This window comes from Capricornis sumatraensis, chromosome 14 (genome assembly GCF_032405125.1).
Source record: "Capricornis sumatraensis isolate serow.1 chromosome 14, serow.2, whole genome shotgun sequence".
Lineage (NCBI taxonomy): Eukaryota > Metazoa > Chordata > Mammalia > Artiodactyla > Bovidae > Capricornis > Capricornis sumatraensis.
Genome location: NC_091082.1, coordinates 48,489,208 through 48,505,575, shown reverse-complemented (window position 1 = coordinate 48,505,575; position 16,368 = coordinate 48,489,208). Strand labels below are relative to the sequence as shown.

Here is a 16,368-nt window from a genome sequence, read left to right as displayed (position 1 = left end):
TTCACGGAATCTTCATACTTTCGTTTTTCAGATGGGGGAAGCCCAGAGAGATGGTTATTGCCCAAGGTCACACAGTAGGTTGCTGGGAGGCTTCCTAGGATTTAAAGGATTAGGAACTGGCTCCCAGCAGCCCTGGCTAGCATCATGAATGGCAAGAGTGCTCTGGCCAGTGGGCTGGTCTCCACCACTTGAAAGACCTCAGCAGCCGTGACACTCCACGGGCCAGTCCTTGGCTTTGGGGCTGGAGTGGCCAAGTCGCATTCCCCCAGGCTGGGAGCTGCATGTGGGCTGGGTTCCCTTCGGAGGCTGGCTCAGTCCCAGTGGAGTAATTAGGGCTTCTAGCTCCTGGGTTGCTTAGTGGTGGCGTGGGGGGCCTGGTTGAGGGCTGAGCAGGGCCTGGGGTTCCATGTGCCTGGGCAAGAAGAGGGAGCCCTCCCTTGAGGGGCAAAGGCACAAGCTAGAAAGAGCATGCTTCTTCACCTTGGAGTAAAGAACCAAAAGTTGAGGACCCAGTGAGATGACACATGGCAGATTCCCATTATACTGGAGTGGGTAGCTGTTCCCTACTCCAGGGGATCTTCCCAACCCAGGGATTGAACCCAGGTCTCCCACATTGCGGGTGGATTCTTTACCATCTGAGCCACCAGGGAAGCCCAAGAATACTGGAGTAGGTAGCCTATCCCTTCTCTAGCCAATCTTCCCGACTCAGGAATTGAACTGGGGTCTCCTGCATAGCAGGCAGATTCTTTACCAGCTGAGCTGCCAGTGAAGCTCCAAGTAAGGAGCAGCTAAGAGAAAAGACCCTGATGCTTGGAAAGATTGAAGGCAAAAGGAGAAGGGAGAGGCAGAGGATGAGATGATTAGATAGCAGCACCGACTCAATGGACATGAATCTGAGCAAACCTTGGGAAATAGTGAAGGACAGGGGAGCCTGGCGTGCTGTAGTCCATGGGGGTGCAAAGAGTCAGGCAGGACTTAATGACTGAACAAGACAAGTGTGTCCTAAGTAACTTCCTGGAATAGTTCCTTTCAAGCCTTATGTTTTCCTTCTAAGTAATGGCACCCTTTCAAAATACACACAAAAACCTCACACAGAATTCTAAGCTACAAGACCTAAGTGAAGCTGAGTGAGTTCAATGGAGATGAGGACCCCTGGGAACCCCATCTGCTCCACCTCCCATGGAGCCCCACATTCTTGGAACCCCTTGTGTGCTTTGGAACCCAGTTTGAAAACTCGGTCCTAAAACCTCAGCTGGTGTTGGAGTCTGCCTTGAAGCTACTGGGGTTCAGACAGCCCAGAGCTCTGTAGAAGACGGAAATGCAGACAGGTATCTGTAAGCACTTCCCAGGAGTATGTTTCAATGTGGACAAAATAATCAGATGGTTCATTAGTCAAAGCGCTTTCTTAGCCCCTTCCTTGAAAGGCTACTGAAAAGGGGTTTCAAGATCGATTTCCCCAAAACAGGATGTGGCCAACAGAGTCAGGAAAGCTTGAGCCCAGTGACCTTTGCCAGACTGACTCTTGTTGGCATTAAGTATTACCAGGCCACAAATCTGTATTGTCCACTCTGGCGTGACCTTGGCTTTGGGTCGCAGTACTCCAGAGTCTCTTGCCTCTGACATAGGCTCCAGTTCTGGCCCTGAATCAGAGCCTCAAGTTGCTGGATGGGTTTTGATTGGATCCAGTCCAGAGCTTCTTAACCTGGTGTCTGGGACAGGCATCAGGGGGACCCAATGATCTCTTAAAAGTATAAAAATCTGTCTCTTTGTGCATTCTTCTTCAGACTGGGTTTATGTTACTTTCTCCAACTCCTCAAAGGGCTCCACAACCAGCAAAAGATTAAGACTTACTGCAAACCCTTTAGTTTCCACCTCCTTTGAGAAGTCTTCTGAAATTTCCTTAATTTACAGTGATCTTTCCCTTGTCTGAATTATCAAAGCTCAAGGTCACTTGGGAGGATCCAGCTGGGTGACCTCGAGTTTAGATGGAAGGAGCTGGCACTCACTCATTCCTCAAAGTTGGCTTCCAGCTAGAGGTGCCACCCTGGTTGTAAATGAATGAAATACAACCGTGCTGTTTTCCTGCTTATCAGTTACTTGTTCAAAGCAAACTCTGATAACCAAAGACTACCTTAATCCTTTGGCAAGTAACCCACTCATTGTATGCAAATACTGCTGCTCAGTGCTTAAAAAAAAATGTTTTGGTGAGGTCAAACTTAAGTACATCCTGTTGACTCCTGGACTGCTCCTCAATTCTCTTTCCAGAACCCTCTGTGTACTAGGTAGTTCCCATTATTAAACAGCTTGTCTCTTGACCTCTCCATAACCCTGACTGGGGTGGGCTGGGCCAGGCTGATAATATTTGACCCAGAGGGAAAGGGCCTAGTGTTGAAGCTAAAATCCTGGGTTTGAAACCTGCCTTAGGCCAACCATCCAGGGCAACTCACTTCACTTGTATCTTAGAAATGGGCTGTTGATGGCCACTGTGGAAAACAGGATGGAGGTTTCCCAAAAAACAAAAAATAGAACTACCCTATCAGCCAGCAATTCCCCTCTTGGATATATATCTGGGAAAAAAACAAATCAAGGACACTAATTCAAAAAGGAACATGCACCCCAATGTTCATAGCAGTGTTATTTACAATTGCCATGATACAGAAGCAACCTGAGTGTCCATGAACAGATGAGTGGATGAAGATGTGGTGTATATCTATATCCATATCCATATGTACACACACACACACACACACACACACACACACACACACACACACATATACACACGCTGGAATATTACTCAGTCATAAAAAAGAATGAAATGTTCCCACTTGGAAGGCATTATGCAAAGTCAAACAAGTCAGAGAAAGACACATACTATATGATATCACTTATGTGTGGGATCTGAAGAATACAACAAACCAGTGACTATAACAACAAAAAGCAGACTCACAGATATAGAGAACAAATGAGTGGTTACCATTGGGCAGGAGTGGCAATATAAGGATGGGGGAGGGGAGGTACAAGCTATTGGGTATATGACAAGCTCAAGAATGTACTGTACAACACGGGGAATACCGCCAACATTTTGCAATAATGGCCAATGGAAATTAACCTTTAAAAAGGACATAAAAATTAAAATTATTTTTTAATTGGAAAAAAGAAAAGAAGAAAAGCAATGGGTTGCTGATCACACCTGCCTCTGGGCCTAGATAGGACAACGAATGTGAAAAAGCCCTGTGGAGTCAGTCCTGTAGGCTACCACAGTCACACAGGGTATGGACCAATGTCTCAAGCTGTCTGGGGAGCCCAAGGAAGCCCTTAGCATCCAGTTCGGGTCTAAGTTATGACTGATGGTCAGAATGAAGGATGTGAACACAGGCTTGGCCTGCACCTTCCCTCCTCCTCCTCCTCTTCTCTCTCCAGCATCCTGAAAAACCCCACCAAAGGAATGACCCCATCGCTGAAGGACCCTGCTGAGGTCAGGCTGAGAAGGGCTGTCTTCTTTTAATTTTTGAGCATTGGTTGATTGATGCTGGTGGCCTCTCTTCCTCCTGGCCCTGACTCTGTCTGGGTCACTGACATCACTCTAGTAACAGTGGTTCACAGAATCAGTGGGGTGGAAGGGACCCAGGTGATAGTCCAGAACCCAGCCTCTCTTGATCCAAGAATCCACAGTTCCCTCACTGCAGCCTGCTGACCCCGGAAAAGCTCCAGAGGGCGGGAAGGTGCTCCTGGGCCCCAGCCTCGTGTGGACCTTCTTCCACCTGAAAGGCGGCCGATACTGTCTCCAGCCCCTGAAGCAGTCAACCAAACGCTTCTGGATTGGCCATCTCACCTAAGTCATGGCTTCTGGTCCTTGTCATCCGGAGCCTGCTCCCTGGGTGCCCCCCAGTTGCTCAAGGACCTTCTCAAAGTGTTGACCGATACTGCCCACAATGTTCCTGGGCTCCCTTGACATAGTAGAACTGAGAAGTGTCTCCTTCGCTCAGGGCACCAATACAGTTGCTTTCATTTTCTTTGCAGAGGGAGTTAAACTTCTGTTGCCATTAAAGTCATCTTACTGGTGCTGACTCCCCTTTCCAGAGCATCAGGGACTTTATTGGAGATGATCATCACACACCAGGACGTAAGTGCCACCAAAGAGAACCTTGTTAACGTGGCTCACTGCGGCAGCCCTAAGCCCAGCTGCCTAAATCGAGGAATGAATTTGACATAGTCACAGCTTCCCCAGAGCCGCGTCACCATTTTTCACCCCAGGCATCCACAAGCACAGATCATAGCTTGCTGAGCAGGGGTCTCCCCAGAAGACTCTGAGGCCTGGATGCCAGATGACTCACACCCATCCCTCCAGGGGTACACCAGCTTACCCAGATCTTACTTCAGCCCACACACTTCCATTGGACTAAAGATATCAACAGCAGTGTCTTCTCAAATCCAAGCACCAAGCTGAGAGCAGACTCAGGCTTTAGAATGCCCTCAGAAGGGAGTCAGGCAAGTCTGATCTCATGTACTTAGAGAAGCCCAAGGAGCAACCCAACCCCTCTCCTGCCCTTGGCCTGCCACCCCCCATACCCCCCGCTCTCTAAGTGATCTGGTGAAGACTTAGGTTAGATCCTGTCACTTCAGAAAACTAAGATGATGGTATCTTGTCCCATCACTTCATGGGAAATAGATGGGGAAACAGTGGAAACAGGGTCAGACTTTATTTCTGGGGGGCTCCAAAATCACTGCAGATGGTGATTGCAGTCATGAAATTAAAAGACACTTACTCCTTGGAAGGAAAGTTATGACCAACCTAGACAGCATATTAAAAAGCAGAGACATTACTTCGCCAACAAAGGTCCGTCTAGTCAAAGCTATGGCTTTTCCAGTGGTCATGTATGGATGTGAGAGTTGGACTGTGAAGAAAGCTGAGCGCCGAAGAATTGATGCTTTTGAACTGTGGTGTTGGAGAAGACTCTTGAGAGTCCCTTGGACTGCAAGGAGATCCAACCAGTCCATTCTGAAGGAGATCAGCCCTGGGATTTCTTTGGAAGGAATAATGCTAAAGCTGAAACTCCAGTACTTTGGCCACCTCATGCGAAGAGTTGACTCATTGGAAAAGACTCTGATGCTGGGAGGGATTAGGGGCAGGAGGAGAAGGGGACGACAGAGGATGAGATGGCTGGATGGCATCCCCGACTCGATGGATTTGAGTCTGAGTGAACTCCAGGGGTTAGTGATGGACAGGGAGGCCTGGCGTGCTGTGATTCACTGGGTGGCAGAGTCAGACACTACTGAGCGACTGAACTGAACTGAACTGTCACTACTACTTCCCTTCACAGAACCTGCCAACAGCTCCCAGCTTCACTTGGAGCCAAAGCCAGAGCTGATTCTAGAGATTGCTGGCCCTACCTGCCCTGCCCTGCTCCCCGTCTCCTGCCCTGCTCCCCCAGCCCACGCCTTCCTGTTCTGCCCCCTGACCCCCCATTACTCGCCCATCCCCTGCCCCCCACACTGCAGCCCTCGTTACTCACTCTGCTCCAGCCACCACGGCCCCCTCCCAGCTCCCCAAATACCCCAGGTGCATTTCTTCGAGCCCCTCTCTTCCCTCTACCTGGAATGCTGCTCCCTCCATTCCCGTCAGGTTGTCTGTCACTGGACCTCATCTCTTTCCTCCTTACTGTGATGTAACGGGCTGTTTTCTGCATCCTGTTTTTATCTGTCTCCCTCACCAAACTGCCGACTCTACATGGGTGGGGACTGGTGTCTGCTTTGCTCACTGCTGCCGTATCTCTACCCCTAGAACAGTGCCAGGCACACATAGGGTGCACCACAGACTTGTGGAATGAATGAATGAGTTCCCACCAACCATTCATTTGCTAAACTATTCTGGTATTCGGCACTTAAAAAAAAATTTTGTAAACTGTAATTATAATTTTTTTAAAATTATTTTTTGGCTGTGCCGTGTAGCACAGGGGATCTTAGTTCCTAGACCAGGAATTGAACTCGTGGACCCTGCAGTGGAAGCATGGAGTCTTAATCACCAGATCACCAGGGAAGTCCCCTAACATTCTCTTTTCGAGAATCCAGAACTTTAATAAGACTTCATGCCTTTTAAGGGACCTCACTCATCTCTCGGCAGACGAGTGTGCGTTTGGGAACACTAGCAGTACTCTTGCCTGGAAAATCCCATGGACGGAGGAGCCTGGTAGGCTGCAGTCCATGGGGTTGTGAAGAGTCAGACACAACTGAGCGACTTCACTTTCACTTTTCACTTTCATGCATTGGAGAAAGAAATGGCAACCCACTCCAGTGGTCTTGCCTGGAGAATCCCGGGGACAGGGGAGCCTGGTGGGCTGCCGTCTATGGGGTCGCACAGAGTGGAACACGACTGAAGTGACTTAGCAGCAGCAGCAGCATCTAAACCGATTTGCTTGTCTCCTTTTCATTTGCCTTCAACTCTTTCCTAACCTTCTTGGTTCATCTGAATAATATGTTTCAAATGTTTCCCTTTCAAGCATCATATACACTTGGTGTATTTTTCAGATTGTGTCTTCTAAAGGGAGCAAGGAGAACATCTCACAACATTCTAGGTAAGGTCGTGCTTCGGCCTGAGGATACAGAACAGGTTGGGTCTGGAACCATTCGAGCCCAGGTGCCCATAACTGTGTGGGCTCTTGAGAGTGGCAGGTTGGGATGAAGACTCTAGGGACAAGTTGTAGTGAGGACAACAACTGGATCTCTTTCCTTGGGGGAAAAGGATGGCTAATGGCTCCCTTCTCATCAAAATGGCCAAGATAATTTTCTCAAAGTGATAGGAATCGTTTCTCAGCAAATCACTAGATAAACATGGGACAGAGAAAGTAACTATTTTGATAAAGAGACTGGAAGGGCTCTGGTTTGGGGATAAACCAATGGCCGAGGCTCTGAAAAGCAGAAAGTTCAGAAGAGCTTGGAGTCTGCCCAAGAATAAGCAGATGCCCAGATAGACAGACGATGGATGTCCTGACCCAGGGTCAGATTTCCAGGTTAGGGAGCACTCTCTGATTTTAGGATATACCCTGCAAGTTCCACTTGACATGTTAATTGGGAAACTCGGGCCCTTCGTTCCCTTGGAAGCCGCAAGTTGAAAACACTAACATCTCCTTCAAGAACTGAAATAAATCACACGGCCGGCTAGCTGGTGGCTGTTAAAGGGGTTTAGAAATGGACGTGAGGCCGTCTACAGACCGAGGGCACATTTTCCAACTCTGAGCTGCTTCTTTTTCATTCCGTGGGATCTGATGCACAGCACAAAAGGCTCAGATCTGCAGTGATGAGGACAAATGTCTTTTGCAGAGAACTTGGCATGAGGTCGCTTTCCTGGGATGGCTGAGCCATGTGTGTGTTCGTCTCTCAGTCGTGTCTGACTCTTTGTGATCCCATGGACTGTAGCCTGCCAGGCTCCTCTGTCCATGGGCTTTTCCAGGCAAGGATACTGGAGTGGGTTGCCATTTCCTTCTCCAGGGGATCTTCCCAACCCAGGATGGAACCCGGGTCTCCTGCATTGCAGGTGGATGCTTTACCATCTGAGCTACTAGGGAAGCTACTAACAGGAGCTGTAACAGAATTTTAGAGCATGCCAGGGTCTTAGGGATCATTGCGTCCCCTTTCATTTTTTACAGGTGTGCTTCTTAGCTGCAGCCTGGAGAAGGGAGTGACTTTTCCAGGGTTGTAGCAAAGTCACGTCTAGAACCCAGGTGAGCCTGGTCACAAGGGGCGTGGTCCCAGATGTGGGCACCTTTGTTCCCCAGGCGAAGTGGGTGGGGCAGTAAAAGGGAGGTGTTTGTCTATTCAGGTGACAGTCCAAATTGTAAAGTCCATTGTTTGAAACCCAAGGACCAGATGCTGCACGCTGAAAGAATTTCCTAGATGCCACAGGTAGGACAGGTAGCCTACTTTCCTGCTCTCAGACTGCATCAGATGAGAACCTGGTACTTTTCCTAGAAATTCCTAGCAAAGGCTGCATTCTGGGTGAGAAGGGGGGAAGTAAGCCACTGCTGTTTCCCATGTCACCCCAGCTGTGTGACTTTCATGACACATCAATTGTTTAATGCAGCTACTTTGGCCTGATGACTCTGGGTTCCAAGATTACCTGTCTGGATCCTTCTCTCCTCTTTCTTCTTTTTCCTCTTCTCATCAGTACTGGCCTAACTCAGAGTGTGAGACACAAATTATTCCTTCCCCTGATCCCTAGTCCATGCAACATTATTTTTCTTTTATTCCCTTCTGCCTCCCACCCCCAGCTTCAGCCAGGTGCACAGTCTTTCATCAGTGGTTTCTTGCACGTGGGTTACCCCTCCCGCACCTCTACTGGTTGAAACTCTTGATGTGCTCTAAGCCTCGCTCAGATGCCACCTTCTTCAGGAAGCCTTCCATGCACTCTTGTTATAGATGAATAGCTCTGGGCTTCTGTGCTGTGCTGAGTCGTGTCTGATTCTTGCGACCCCATGGACTGCAGCCACCAGGCTCCTCTGTCCATGGGATTTCCTAGGCAAGAATACTGGAGTGGGTTGCTATTTCCTCCTCCAGGGCATCTTCCCAACTCAGGGATTGAACCTGCGTCTCCTGCATTGACAGGCAGATTCTTTACCCTGAGCCACCTGGGAAGCCTTCTGTGTAGTGTACCCCACCCCCCAACTTCATGTCTACCCAGGACCTCAGAATGTGATCTCATTTGGAAGTAAAGTCTTCAGAGATGTAATTAGTTAAGGATCCCAAGACAAGGTCATACTGGATTCATGTGGGCCCAAATCCAACAACTGGTGTTCTTATGAGAAGAGAGGACACACAGACACAGAGAGATAGCAAAGACAGTCACGTGAAGGAGGCAGAGATGGGAGTGATGCTGCCACAAGCCAAGGAATGCCAACCAGGACTCACCAGGAGTGTGGAGGGAGGGGGAGGGAGGAGGAAGAATTCTCCCTGGAGTCTCTGAATGAGGGGGGGCCCACCAACCCCCAGATTGTGAGAGAATACACTACCCTCCGGATTGTGAGAGAATACACTTCTATTGCTGCAAGGCACCAACTTGGTGGTCATTTGTTATGGCAGTTACAGGAAACATACACTATAGCTTGTGCCTTGACAGTAAGCACCTGGCCATGTCTCTGAGCCTTCTTTGCTCTACCCACTCCTCTCCAGGCCCAGCTCTGCACTGAACACTTGACAGACACCTCGGGCATGTTTGTTGGACTAGGTCTCTCTGAGGTGGTCATCAAGGGGTAGTTGGGCCTGGGCCTGCCCCAGTGCCAGGATGGGGAAGATTTGCTGAATGGATGTGATTCACCAGACTGGGTGAAGGGTCTATTCCTAGTGAGCTGCTTTAAGAGAAAGGCTACAGACCCATGGACCATAAATTCAACAACAAAGCAGGTGCAACTCTGAACCAGTCCTCATACTGGCTCCACGGAACGGGTCCCGGAGTCCTGGCTCTCTCTTCCATGAAGGGACTGGGTCCCTGCTCAAGGGTTCTGCCATCACGGCCCAGGGCTATAAACCAGCCACTTGCCTCCTACTGGGCCAGAGGCTGGAATAATCCCTGCAGATACTTCCAAACACACAGTTCACTCCTGTCCTCCAGGGGACTGTTGCTAAAACCAGGTCAAAGCCAAAAACTGGAGGCTAGGTCTACCACTAGCCTACCCAGAGCCTTGGAGGTGCAGGGGTGAGCCCAAGCTCTATGAATGCTTTCATGGAAGGAGTTCCAGAAGGACACAGCAAATATAAAGGAGTTGTAATGGGCAATTACCCAGCAAGAGTCTTTGCCTTGGAGACCCGGGCCATAACTGGCCCTGCCTGGGTGAACCTTGTACAAGGTGGTTAAGCAGAGATATCTCAAGGCGAAGAACTTTCCAACTTTCGTGCCTTTGGGTCTCTTTAAGAAAAACCCTTATTTGGGTCATCTCTGCAGCCTAAGGGGCACCAACGCCCCAAAATATTACCAAATCATTAGACTCAAGGTTGTTTTTTGGAAACTGGGTTGTTGCACCCCAAAAGTTAACGGACCTTTCTTGGACATGCAAGCAATCTGCAGACTCTGATTCTCCTCCCTTCTTTCTCTTTAGGGGGGCCTTTCCCTTTGGATCCTGCCTCTACTTCCACCCAGGGGAGGAGGGTCACGTGGGCCATGGAGGAGGCCTGCCTAACATTGCTGCAGTTTGTGGGTGGGCGCCATGCTCCCCAGCTCTCTCCAGCTGCTCCATGACCACCCTGAGCCCACCATCCACTTAACTCTCTCAGCCGTCTCCCCCAAAGTCCCCATTCCACAACACTCAGCCCTGTGTCCCCAAGCCCACTAGCCCCCCACACACTCCCAGCTCTGGGAGTGGTCCCAAGGCCCTTTCACTGAGCCTCAGATGGATTCAGGCAAGAAACCTTGATTCTAAATTCCCAGCCATGACAGCGAGCCTAAGGCTCATTAAAACGCAGCTCCAGTAATTGGCCTGATAATTACAAGTTATAGGGAGGGCTCTTGGTCATTCTGACTGGTCTGAGGACTGAACCCGCGGTAAATGGCACTGGAAGGTTCATAGGGCCCCTGGTTCCGTTTTCTGGTAACCAGTTACCAATTAAGACATATCACTCAATGGTCCTAGCTTTATTCTTCAGAAGATACCCATTTCAAATTCAGTGGGGCATGGTTCCCAGTGTATGGTGCCGCTCTGCCCCTCCCCCACCCCAATGCCATACACGTCTTTCAATTTAGGCTTGTTTATAGTCAGTCAAGTTTTTCCAGATTGACTAAGAGAGTTCTTCATATGCCTACTGCAGCCAGTTACAAGAGCAGTGAGAGACCCAGGACTTGGGCCAGCTGGAAGAGCCAGAAGAAAAGTTTCTGCGGGATGCAGACAACTAGGGAATGACAATCACACGCGATGGTCCCAAACCCTCCAGCTCCCCCTCCCCGCAAGGGCACCCTCATCTGCCACTCCTCCATAACAGAGGTGGGGGTGGGGTGGGGGCATCACTCCTAAGGAAATGAAACTGCTGAGAACAACTTCTGCTTCTCCTTTTTCGGTGTGTCCAAGGGTTAAAAAACACTTCTGAGCTCCTCTTCCAACTGCAAGGTCAAGCAGCTGTCCAAGCCACCCAAGGAGAAGCAGGAGCTGGGGGACAGCCGACCCCAGCTAACTTATTCAGCCTTGACAGCCTCCAACCTACAACCACCACCTCCCTTTAAACACCGCCCAGGGAAGGAAGAGTTAATCGGCAATCGGCTTTGGCTGCTGGTTCAGGCTCCAAAGTTCAGTCCCAGTCAGAGCCACCCCGGAGGAATTGTAAATCTCAGGGCAGTATTTAACAAAACAAAAGCAACCTGGAATTACATGCAGGTTTGGTTTTCTACAGTACATATTTACTTAATCCCCTAGGTATGTGGCTCCATGTCAGATCAGCTGGCTTTGCCGGCCCTTTCACCCCCCTCGCTCACAGCAGTTTAAATTTCAAACTAATTCCCTGTTTTTGCTCTTCCTCTTCACAGGGCTGGCTGGAGACAGCCCAGCCTGCTGGCCTCAAATCTCTCTCTATTGCTCTAGTCACTGGGTGAGTCAGCCTGGCTTGGGTTGGCGTTGGGTGACAGCTGGCTCAGCCTCCCCACTCTTAGGCACCAGGTCTGGGAAAACTGGAGGAAGAGGTGCTGGAACTACCAAAAAGTTAAAGGCACGGCTTGAGAGTTGGAAGGGGGGAGGGGTGGCTCACCACAGCGCCACCTCCCCCTCCTCTTAGTGGGAGGGATCCCCTCCCGGGCTGTATTTGGGTGGGGGTGGGGGGGTGGTATGCGGAGGCAGCACTGAAACGAGAATGAGGACCCTTGATCAGCTGCTGGTTAGCCTGTCCCCTCTCTCTAGATTTCGGAACACCTGGCTTCCGAGTGCCTATCAGGCTAGGCTAGACATCCACCACCGCTTCCCGCTTTTCAAACCACACCGAGTACCCCTCTTTCCCAGCTTCCAGAGCCGCAGCCGTCCAGGTTGGGGCTGGGAAGCGGGTTGCCAAGGAAAATACGAAGCGCCAGCTAGCAGGCGGCTCCCCGCTCTACCCAGGAGCGCACACACCCTGCCTTACCAGGGTGGCGGCAAAGAGGGAAAGCGAGGGGAGGAAAAAACGCAACACCTTCCTTCGGGAGGGAAGAATGTGGGAAATGGGTGGGTCTGCTAAGTTTCGAGGTGGGGGTGAACAGCCAGCCACAGATCCCAAAGGAGAAGGGCAGCTCCGGACCTGCCAAAAAAGACAGACAGTCGGCTGCCCGGGAAATGTACAAGGTGAAACTAACTAGCTCAGCACTCGCGGGTGGCGCAGAGAAGTAGGGTGGCCGGCGACTTTCAGACCCTGGGCGCGGGTTCCGGCAGCGGCAGCAGGTGGGCGCACCCCCTGTCCCCTGGGCCCCGCTCGCCTCCGGCCCCCACCACTCTGGATTCGCGGGGCCCCGGTACCTTTCTGGCGCCGCGCTCCGCGAACTCGCGAGCTAGCTGGCGCCCGATGCCTCTCCCGCCGCCGGTGATGAGGACGTTCTCCCGGGACAGGTCCCGCAGCTTGGCGGGCAGCAGGAGCCCGACCGCAGCCTTCACCACCAGATAGATCATCTGCAGAGGGAACACCACCAGCGCGCCCAGCCGTTTCCACACCATCCTCCGCGCCGCGGAGCCGGGCGGCGGGGGCCAAACTCCCCGCACCGAACAAAACAGGACTTAAAAAAGAAAACACCCCCAATCAGTAATAAGTAAACCGAATAAGGGGGCAGAGAGGCGTCCCACCTGGCCACTCTTGAAATCACCTCTTCCCCAATGCAAAGCAAGCACCCGGTGAGAAAAAGAGGGGGGAGAGAAAAAAAAAAAAAGATAAATCCTCCGGAGGAGAAAAAGCGTCTCCGAAGGTTGGGACAGTAAGAGGGGTGGAGGGGAAGCCAGAGGTGGAAAGTTCTAACAAGAACTTTCTTGCCCCGGCAGCCAGCCGTTTCGGCTGGGGAATTCTCAGGTAATGTTTACAGGCTGACAGAGGAGTTCAGGCAGGGGAAGAAAAAAAAAAAAAAGAGGCACCAACCACACGCGCGCACCCTGCTACAGTCCCGCGGTTTCAAAGTGCAAGATAAAAAAAAACAAAAAAAACACTACGTTTCCAAATTGTAGCGCCCCCCCAACCCCTTTTCCAGGAAAAAAAAAAAAAAAAAAGAAAGTAGGGGGGAAAAGTGCTTGGAGCTCCCAATTTCAGCCCGCGAAAGTCTCCAGACTCATTGCTATTCTTGGGCTCAGGAAATTGCTTAAACGCGATCTGATTGCCAGCAACGTGCAGGAGAAGTGGGGGGTCCGGGTGTCAGTTTCTTTCCGTGCATGGCTCGCCCTCGCGCGCGCCCGCTCTCTCCGGCTCCCTCCCTCCCTCTCTCTTCCAGCGGAGGCTGGGAGTTGCCGCTCGATCCGGCTCCCTCTCTCTCCCTTGTTAGCATTTATTGCCTTCTTTTTGTCCTTTCCAACTTGGAGAGGGCCCGGGTGCGGAGCGCGAGTGGATCGGACGACTGAGTCTACGCCGCCTTATCCGTTTGCTCCTGGGACAGCCGCGGCTCAGAACGAGAGGGCGGCCCTTTTTCCCCCCCATTTTTTTTTTTATAATACCCCATTAAGTCTGATTGACAGTTAAAGTTGTTCTGAGGCTTCGCTATGGTTCCTCTGAGTGGCTGCCGCGGGCTCCCCTCCCCCTGCGCAGTGGCGGGGTGCGCGCCCGGGCGCGCACACGGGCTCGCAGAGACTCCGCTCTCCCCAGGCCGGCTCCCCTAGCTGCAAGCAGGGGCTTGCCGGCTGTGTCCCTGAGGGCTCGCCACAGTAACTCGCACACGCTGGAACCGACTCCAGCGAACCGGCTCCCTCCTCGAGACATGCCTTCTGGCCTGGGGCTCGGTCTGCCTGAGCAGGGAAGCCTGCAGGCCAGGTGACCTCCGGTGTGTGCCTGCCGGGCAGACCCGGGGGAGCTTACGCTCGCCTTGATCCATCAGGTCGCCCAGGGTTTATTTCAGGTCATTTGATCGTCCCCTGCCTCCAGGTAGGACCAGGAAGCCACTTCTGACCCTTACTCAGAAGCCTCCTGTCTTCACTTAGAGAGCACTTTCTAAGTCTGACCCGAGTCCGTCGTGTTGTAAGGGCCGGGGGAGCGGGGGAAGGGACGGGGAACCGCTGGGGAGCAAGGTTTTGCTTTGAGGGGTGGGGGTGGGCAGGGTAAGGGAACCTCTGCCCCTAAGGTGTCAATAAAATCCCCATAAGATTAGCTGGGAGCGTATTTATTGCTCATCTGGGCTAGAATTACCTTGACTGACAGCAATTTCCTTAACAAACGCCTGTAAACAAAACTTGCTAAACCTGACCCCCCCCCCACCGCCCCGCACCCCCACCCCCACCCCCACACAAGCCCTTGCCCCTACCCCTCCCCATGCTGTGCAGGCGGACTTCTCTCTTTGGGTCTCCCTGGGCTGCCCTCCGCGGGGTGGGGTGGACCCACCTTGTAACCTCTTGCTTTCTCCCAACGAGAATGTCTCCCCTGCCGGAGGGTGGGACCCAGCTATTTAGAGTTGTCTGTTGCAGAAAGTCTGGGAGGTGAGTCACGAAAAAGCAGCGCCAGTGAAAATCACTGATCGGACTTGCCTCCTGCTGCCCCTGATGGTCCCAGGCCTGGAGGAAGAGAGGATGAGCCAGGGAGCTTGCCCTGTAATCTGGGCCAGCGCTTCTCCAGCGAGAGGCTTGTTCGAATCAGTACCGTTTAATGATCTGCTGAAGATCCGGGGAGAATGTCACTTTGAGAAAAGCTGGTTTGGGGAGGGGGTGGCTGGGGGTTTAACTCCTCCCTGGGCTGCAAAGACCCTGTAGCTCTGGAGAAAACTTCTGCCCGCGTGGATCTTCCTTCTAGGTGAATTTGGGAAGTCATTATGTCACCCGCTGGAAGAGCAAAAAGGGGTAGGAAGAGTGTGGCTGGATGACAGACTATCCTAGACTGAGGGCTTCGATTATGAAACTGAAGCCTCCCACTGACCTTGCAAGGGGGGGGGGGGTATCATTATCCCAGTCTGCCAGGTAGTGCAGGAGGGAGGGCTCCAGATCCAGACATGATTCCTTTTCCTACCCCATCCCACCCCACCCTATTCTGGCAGGAGGAGAGGACCAGGCTCCCTCCTGCCTCCATCCAACCCTCCAAATATAGGACCCCATGACAGGCCATTGTCTTCCTAGACTCCCATGCCACAGCTAAAGGCAGGACTTGGTCCACATGACGGCCTCCTCCCACCTACGAGGTCTGTAAAAATGGGAAAGAAATCCCAGCCCTGGAGAGGCTCTCCCCACCCAGCGGTGGCGGGTGTCTGCGGGGCCTGCCAAGACAACTGGGAAAGTCTGGCGCTGAAACCCCTGCGCGCAGCCTGTTCTCATCTGTTATCCTCGACGCCGCCTAGTGGTGTGGATGCGATACTGCGCCTCCAAGCTGCCCAAGTCTCCAGCCTCCAGTATTCCTGCTACCCTACCAGCCATCCTTTTCCTTCCAGGCTTTTCTCCCACCTAAGATGAACACTTCAAGCCTAAAAAGGCTTGCAAGTATCATAGCTCCACTTCCCCACACACTCGCTGCTGTGTGGAGTAGGTCATTGAAACACAGGGATGTGAAGCAACTCTTAAACCCAGCAGTGTGTTCACCGAAATCCACTGATGCTCACCAGCCAGCCAACCCTGTTCAGATACCAGATCAGCTGGGAGACCTCTAGGTCCCACTTACATTTGCCTTGGGTGTAAGTTTGAGTGGGAAGGGGGTCGAGAACCCAAATTAACCTTCAGTGTATCAGGACTGTTACACGTACTTTGACTTCATCTCCGAAACAGTCTCCAGGGGTGGGCATCACGATGCCACTGTATTAACACTGGGCTCAGCAATGTAAGTGACTCATTCAGCTCAAGGCCACACAGGGGGCTTCCCTTAACCTCTCCCAAACATCAGGTTTAGAGTGAAATCAGTATAACGGAACACGTCGTGCGTGCGTGCCAGGTCGCTTCAGTTGTGTTCAACTCTTTCTTTGTGAGCCTATGGACTGTAGCCGGCCAGACTCCTGTCCATGGGATTCTCCAGGCAGGAATACTGGAGTGGGTTGCCATGGCTTCCTCCACGGCATCTTCCTGACCCAGGGATGGCTCCAATGTCTCTTTTGTCCCCTGCATCGGCAGGTCGGCAGGTTGATTCTTTACCACTAGTGCCACCTGGGAAGCCCATAAAGGAACATGTCAGGTAGCCCTAAAAGATGAACTGTGGTTAGGAATAGGACACCTTTTTTCTACTTGTTCCACCTTCAGGATATGAGTTTTACCAGCCTTGCATCCTGTGGAC

The 16,368-nt window shown here is 51.8% G+C and overlaps 1 protein-coding gene across 5 annotated transcripts in view; it reads right to left on the bottom strand.

Annotated features, from left to right (window-relative positions):
- DHRS3 (dehydrogenase/reductase 3) overlaps positions 1-14,648 on the bottom strand; it is a 51,465-nt gene extending 36,817 nt beyond the window's left edge. For 2 of the 5 annotated variants that reach the window (XR_011145868.1, XM_068985708.1), the window contains exon 1: positions 12,456-13,029. Coding sequence is in view for 4 of the 5 variants with exons in the window: in XM_068985708.1 (XP_068841809.1) it covers positions 12,456-12,650 (195 nt within the window). In the remaining variant the exon portion in view is untranslated. Of the gene's footprint in view, positions 1-12,455; positions 13,030-13,062; positions 13,447-13,469; positions 13,571-14,505 lie in introns of those variants that run through there. The other 3 variants (XM_068985710.1, XM_068985709.1, XM_068985712.1) reach the window with 3 other exon arrangements.
- Between the last annotated feature and the right edge of the window lie 1,720 nt (positions 14,649-16,368).